Source organism: Asparagus officinalis, chromosome 3 (assembly GCF_001876935.1).
Source record: "Asparagus officinalis chromosome 3, Aspof.V1, whole genome shotgun sequence".
Classification (NCBI taxonomy): domain Eukaryota; kingdom Viridiplantae; phylum Streptophyta; class Magnoliopsida; order Asparagales; family Asparagaceae; genus Asparagus; species Asparagus officinalis.
This window is the reverse complement of record NC_033796.1, coordinates 19390061-19398018: the sequence shown is the minus strand read 5'-3', so window position 1 is coordinate 19398018 and position 7958 is coordinate 19390061. Positions and strand designations below refer to the sequence as shown.

General features: G+C 33.0%; 1 protein-coding gene across 1 annotated transcript in view; it reads left to right on the top strand.

The window, feature by feature from the left end:
- The window catches only part of LOC109833260 (protein PLANT CADMIUM RESISTANCE 5-like), a 7969-nt gene continuing 2023 nt past the window's right edge, over window positions 2013-7958 (top strand). Inside the window, exons 1-3 of the mRNA XM_020400871.1 lie at window positions 2013-2350; window positions 2675-2738; window positions 7303-7467. Of these exons, the coding sequence (XP_020256460.1) occupies window positions 2169-2350; window positions 2675-2738; window positions 7303-7467 (411 nt within the window). The 5' untranslated portion in view covers window positions 2013-2168. The remainder of the gene's footprint in view (window positions 2351-2674; window positions 2739-7302; window positions 7468-7958) is intronic.

The window sequence follows — 7958 nt, the reverse complement described above, 5'->3', positions numbered from 1 at the left end:
TTAGACTCAAAAAGTATGGCAACAAATCTCTGTCATTGTGAACAGAAGATACTCGCAGATAGATGTTCCTTTATGTCTTTGAATGTAGAGAATCTCTACAACTCACTTTCTATAAAGTTAATTAAAATTCAAAAATCTTTTTCTCATCAGTAACACTGGCATATCTTGTGCATACGTCATTAGCATTTATATATCTAATGCATCCTATTTATACAAATAAATGGCAATTCATATTATACTATAATTTAATGAACTTTGACTACCACTACAGTAAATATTATAGATCAAAATTTAAGGGTAAAAATGAGAAATTTATTTACAAATTTAAGGAAAAAAAAAATGAAAATTGATTAGATGATAAAAAATTCAACATATGATCAGATAGTAGAGAATGTATAGAAGAATTATTTAGCTGTAAAAATACCTATTTCACCTCAAAATTTAAAAATACAGTTTGAAGTATAAATTTTTAAGTTTGAAGATTAAAATATGAAATTTGATCAGAAATTTTATTAGGTAAACTACATATGAGCATGAATATAATGATTAAAATAATAAATTTGATCAGAAATTTCAGGTTAAAAAGATGATACTTTATCAGAAATAATTTTTTTAAAAGAAATATCGAATTTTAAAAATACATAAGATGCCAAAAATTCTTAAATATCACTACTTATGATCATAAATTTAGGAATCAATAGATGAAAATTTAGTTGAATTTTTTGCTTTTGAGGTTTAGAGGATGAAATTTTATCAGAAAATTAAAGAATTAAATATGAAATTTAATAAGAAAATGGAGAAATTTAATATAATTGTTAATCTTTAAAATTAATTTTGATAAAAATAAATATATTAGATAATCAAAATTAGGACGCAATAAACCCAAGACCAAAACAAAAGTAATCATATTTTCTGAAAATTCAATTATTAAATTGATTTAGAATGGAAAAAAAGAACAGACTTTTTGGGAAGGAAGAAGAACTAACCGTTCGTTTAGCAAGCAAGCAGAAAATAATTAAGTATAAATCAAGACAAAGTTGCTATTAGGTCCCTTGATTCAAATAAATTGATTCGTAAATTAGTTTTTTTATATTAAGGAAGAAGAAGTAACCATCGTCGTCCCCGCCGTTGTTTCCTAACGCAGCGGTTCTCCTCACTGTCAGGACGGTTATCCTTCATCATTGTTCCTGAATCGCTGGCGACTATTTGAGAAGGGAGGCCGTTGGATCTGAGTCCGCCATTAGAGATTGAGATTGAGTTGTAAGGTTAGAGAACATGGAGTTTTGTTTTCAAAATTTCAGCGGTTTTTAATAAAAAGGAATGTGGGTTTGCAAATGGTTGGGAAGTGTGGAAAGTCTTGAGAGAGATCAGGGAGAACGTTGGTTTGCAACTTGCAAGTGGTTGGGAAAGTGTGCGAAATCTGGACAGAGAGCAGGGTGAACGTGGGTTTGTCAGTGATGAGGAAGTGTGGAAAGTCGAGAGAGGGAGCAGGGAAATTTTTGAAATAAGATGAGGTGGAAAATTTTTGAACAATATGATTGGCCCAGCATAGAATGACTGTTCATCAAAGTTTTTTTTTTTTTGGTTCTCTTTTAGTTAAAAGAAGTAGTTGATACCTTTTTTTTTCTTTTTCTTTTTTAATTTAGAAATAATAAAGACCGCATAAAAATTCATTGCCCCGTACGAAAAGCAGCTGTTAATAAAAACGGCGGGAGAAATTGAGACTATATTTCTTAGCGGAACACACCATTGTGAGGGGGTGATCTCATTCATCCACAGGGGCAGTAAAATACCGATATTGTCCCCTCCTATACACCTGTGCCGCACAGAACCGCGTGCTGCGAGGAAGCTACTCAGAACTGATAGCCGCTTGATGACGTGGAAAACAGACGCCAAAACCACAGTGCTTCTTCGTTGAGCCTACCCAACAATGACAATAAAACCGGCAGCGGGGCCACCCGCCATTAGAGAGGCGCACCCGCACCAGCCCCCTCACAACGATCTCCCTCCCTATCTTACGAAACCGTACCCCACTGAAAACTGGAATCCACAAATTTAAGGTTCCGTGTCTTCGACGAAAATTTATACAAGGGGGTAAACTTCGAAATTAAACCCTAACCCTAAACCTAAGCGATGCGGAATCCGAATCGGAAGAGTCTCGCGAACGAATGGCGGCTATCGATTTCGACATGCTTTGGCACCCGGTGGCGCTTCAAACGCAGGGGATTTCAACGAATAAGGGAGTGAGAGAGGATGCATTTGAGTTAGATTTTGGAGGAGTTCAGCGGATGTGGGAAGGAAGAGTCCTGGATTGCTTTGAGGATCGGAGGATTGCTATCGAATCCGCTTGGTGAGCCTCTGCTCCTCTAATTATTTGGGTTTTTTTGCGATTTTTGTGATTTTATTAGTTAAAATCTGGATATTTTGGCATGAGTTGATAAATATTGATCTGAATTTGTGTTATTGAGGGTGCTCAGATACAATTGCAGGAGATTGATTCAAGATAGCTCGCCTTTATTCCGAAATTTTAAAATCTTCTTTTTTGATCAGAAACCTTTATTGAGTGTGGAGTTGTTGCCTAATGGCTCTTATGACTTAAAACGCAAGTAGATGGTTAGGGTTGAATGATTGGTTGAATGATTGTTTATCTGATCGTAGACTCTGATGTTTGCAGCTGCCCTTGCTATAGATTTGGGAAGAACATGAGAAGGGCCAACCTTGATCCTTGTTTTCTTCAGGTGAATCATCATCATTCATTGAATTTGATCACTTCCTGTAATTAGTATGTGATTTTAGATGCTATATGAATTACTCGATTTAAAATTGGTGAAGCAGTTTTTATGTGTATGCTTGTGTATTTGATTGGAGATTAGCGAAGATTGTTGCAGATTGTTTTTCCACCTCTTCCTAATACAATATGTTTCACAAAATTTTCTTCTTTTCTGTTATTTGAGTAGATGACTGTGATTTGGCAATATCGTTCACACTATATCCTTAAATGAGTCAGCATCTACGTACTATGGTTGTTCACTTGTTCTCTCTATGGACTACGCTTACGGTCTATCCAGTGATGAACTACTCATAGATCTTCAGTCATTTCTCTAATGAAAATGTTTGACTTAGTGTGTCATTTTTAGTTCTTAATGGATATTTGGAAAACTTAAATTGAATGAACGAGACAGTAACCAATGATGTAATTTGTTTTCTCAGTGTCATTGTACATAAGTTTGTTCACTATACTGAAGTCCTTCTTGGCTTCATCCTGCTTCCGAAATTTTAGGGAGCATGGTTTCAGGACCACAAACCTCATATCAATTATTGATGGAACAATATAAATGAAAACTAATTAATCAGAGTTAAACATTAATCTAAGGTATAGGTGTCATTGCCATCAATATCCAACTGTATTCTCATCATAGGAATTTGTAATTAAAATTATTTTAGAGTTACCAAGTTAATATTCTTTTCCCCATACTCTGACCTTTGATATAAATTCCCAAGATGAATCAAAAAAGGTAAACTATACACCTCAAGCCAAACATAAAATTTAAATAATAACAATAATAATAACATAACGTTGCCAGAATTAGCCCCCCCCCCCCCCCCCCTCCCGCGACAAAATTCAAGTTACGCTTAAACAATGCAACAGTTTTGGAATAGGCCACACTTCTCACAACTAGTTTTGCATAATTATATCATATGTTCAAATTTGAGATGAAGCACTCTTACAAACTAAAATATTGATGTCAACTTAGCAAAAAGTAATCTGTAGATTTCCTTTTTTTTATATTTATCTAATACTATTATAAAAGTGAGTTGCTATGTTAAAACATTTCTCCCTAATATGCCCTCCAACACATCAATCCATGCATACATGAGACACATAAATACTTAATTTTTCATAAAGTCGCCATTGACTACACATCCATCCATTCATACATACATGATGACACATTCATACTCAATTTTTCATAACCACCATCTTTATGACCATCAAAATTTTATTTAACCACATACTCATAACATTCATCCACTAACTCCTAACTCTAAATGTAACTTTCATCTTCTCATAACCCTCAATCTTATTAAATCATATCACATTAATTACAGTTAAAGGATTTAAGACTACAATATTATAACAATATTATTTACTATAGTTAGATATATTTTATAAACTACAGTAAAACTATTAATAGTTACATTTTTTGTACTAGACTTCAATATTTATATGTTAAGAATCTTTATATCTATATATTAGTAATTATCTTTGAGGGATATACATTTATCTTACTTTTTTGTCACCTAAATATTATTATACAGTTTTTACTCAACTTAGTCCAACTAAACTTTCCTCCACGTCCAATAAAGTACTTAAGTCCAATTAACATCATTCAATAGTCAATGCATTTGATGTATAGAAATAGCGTCAAGCTCTACACCACCCATCAAATTGTAACATACATGTGCATTAATTCAATTGGCACTTTTGAGACTATTATAAACCCTTAGAGATTCTTGTGAAAACTGTTAAAAAAAACTTAATTTCAAAATTGGATGCGTAGGTCATATAAGAGAGTTGTTTATATTTAAGATTTTGAAGAGGAGGAGGAGGATTATCAATTTGCTTACAAATCTATGGTAAGTCTTAGTTTTCATACCAAGAAATTGATAGTATATTTATCCCACTAACTTCCTTGAGTCTGAATGAACTGATCACAATATTTTGATAATGGGTAAGATATTCCAAGTTTCTTTGATAATAATCTCTTATATTTATATCCTACCGCAAGAGAGAAGTTTTTGTGACACCATTTGTTTTAGTATATATGCGTGAGTTCTTTGAAGCGGGTGAATGTCGTCGGAGGTGCCCAATCTGGTGGAGGCTGAGATTCTAGGGAGAGGAGCGCATAGTAATAAGAGGATGGAAACATTATGGATTTTGAGTTCTTTTGAGATCGAGTGTTACTGTTTGGACGTTTTGTGGTGCTAATGTGCATTTGTTGTAGTGAGGTAATTCTGTTCTGATTGACTCTGTGTATGTATACTCTTCAATGGGTAACAAGCAGTTCCTCTAATTAGTTTCATGTGGACTGGAATACATAGTGTTGTTTTACATAGTGTTGTCATAATTGATTGTGTATTATACACTTTTCATATTATAATTGTTTAGAGGCTTTTGTGCAAATAATTGTTGGAAGTTAGCTTGTGTATTATACACTTTTCATATTATAATTGTTTAGAGGCTTTTGTGCAAATAATTGTTGGAAGTTAGCTGGGTATATTGAAAAATAATCAGGGGCTATACCACTGAAAGTGAGAAAAAAGGGCAAACATTTTGATCTTTGTGAAAATTCCCCAAAAGTGAAGGGGCTAACTGACTGATATTTTTAAAGTTCTGAAGGTTTATCTTAAAATGGGCCAAAGGATATGGTGTTATGTGAAACTGACTGATATTTTTAAAGTTCTGAAGGTTTATCTTAAAATGGGCCAAAGGATATGGTGTTATGTGAAATTGGTCTAATTTTGACTCTAAGACTTATTCCTTATATTTTATTCCAGCTAAGGATCCTTTGAATTGCAGGCCTATGAAAGTCATTCTCTATCTAAAAAAGAGCATGATTTTAGAATTTAAGTTAAAAATTAGCATAAAACTGCAAATTATTTCATTAAATTTCTTAGAATTAATGATAATGATTTTAATCCTAGGTAGTTGCCAACACTAATAAATATTTAGCAATTAACAAAAGCACTGATATTAAAACTTATAGAGGTTACAAGAACCGTCAACACAATGAGACCATTGAAAATCGGTAGAACAGACAACATCATATCTCATGCATTCTCAAAAATTTTAAAGATTGATGTGTCAGAAAATATTCGGTGATTTTCGTTCATAACACTAATGACGCATACAAAAATATCAATTTATTAATCACCGGACTAGAAGATTTGTGTGCTAATTCAACTTAACATTGAAAATATCAATTTATTAATCACCGGACTAGAAGATTTGTGTGCTAATTCAACTTAACATTGAGTTGAAACTAACATGTTTGAAACCGGACTAGAAGATTTGTGTGCTAATTCAACTTAACATTGAGTTGAAACTAACATGTTTGAAAGCCTCTATCATGCATTAAATGATTGACCGATTTTTTTAACCATATTAAATGCATGTGTAAAAAGAACTTCAAAAGGGAACTTCTTAAGCATAGATATCTATTCCTTTATACAAATAGGAGGATCAGAGAATTTCTATTCATGCTACAGTAAATTAAACAGTAGGTTTATTACTGTAGCACTGCAGCAATTTTAAAACGTGAAATACTGTAGCAATTCAAGGACCGTTATGAACAGTAACAATATTACTGTAGCACTTTCAAAATGCGAGATACTTTAGCACTTCAAAAACTTACTGTACCATTTAAGAAACATGATTGTTATAGCATGAAAAAATTTATCGTCGTGCTTTGCACGGACGGCAAACTAGTATATCTATAAATGAGCATCATGATTATCCATTACACTTGCTATCCCTATAATTTTTCTTAGCAAACATCAAGTGATTGATGCTTTTTTGTATTTGAGATTTCTGAAATTACTCATGATGACCAATTAGATGGATAGTTCAGACACATAAAAAGTATCATCACAAAAGATAAACATAAAAATAAATACACGTGCAACGCACGTGCACTATACTAGTAAATACAAACATGCAATGCAGATGCAAAATGGACACGAGAATAGAAAGTCGTAGTTCCTTAGGAAGGACATGGGGACTGCACCTTGACACTAGAATATTATGTATCATTAGAAAGAGTTCATTTATCCGCAGATGCTTGCATATAGGACATGTCATTCCTCAAAATCAAGGCATTTATTTATAGCTATATAGAATATACAATTATATAATGATGATGTTCAACATCGATTTGGTGAAATGTATAGGTCTATACTGTCTGTCTTGTATTAAATTGCCATTTGCAATTATCTTTTATTATGATACCTGTATTTTTCTTTTTCTGAATGCAGTAATTAGGTTTAAGAACCTAAGCAATATTTTTTCATTTAAGTTATATTCCCATGTCAGCTTATTATAGTTACCTCGCCAAAGAAAAAAGGTCATGTTGTTGAGTACAATGTTCAAAGTTTCCTGACCTTATTTTGGTAAATTTGGAAATGTCTAATAATTCTTGATAGAGTTAGTATTTAGCATCTGTAGTATTTAGCACCTTTATGCTGCGTTTGTTATCCATTGGCATTTGTTATCTTGAACTAAATCATTTTTTTCTTTCCCAGGGTTCTATTTATTTTATCCTTGTGGTGACTGTTCTATCCAACTTCATTGCCTTTGGATTCACGATGCAGCATTGTTATTTATATATGGGACTTGCTTCTTCTGTCGCATTTTGTTTATATCTGGGTTATTTTCGTACAAGGATCAGAAGACAGTTTAACATTGGGGTTAGTATCTCTTCTGTATCTTGGCTCTAATTTCTGTTACATGATCCATACATGCTTAATAGCTTAATCTCTGCCAATTTGAGGCCACCACATTTTGTTTATGTGGCATTAGGCGTGAGCAGTGCAGTAAAGTAAACTTGATAGCTTATGTTCTCCATTTGTATTATTGACCTGTCTTTCAAAGCATTCTTAAAGAGTTGGGGGAAAACTGGCTTTGGGATCTTACCAAATCATGCAGTAAATGTTGGTACCAAAATAATTTGGTTCGTATCTCTTCTGTCTTTGTTTACTCGTATAGCTAGTTCTCCGGTGCACGCGATGCGTGCATTACATTGTAAAAACTTGTGTGTAAAAAATATTTTTAACACTTTAATAAACAATATTAATATGAATAGATTTTTAGGAAAGTATTGTTAAAAGTGATATAAATTAACTTACTATTAGAAAATGTGGAGAAGTTTTTTTTTGTTGGGGGGGAGGGGGGGGGGGGG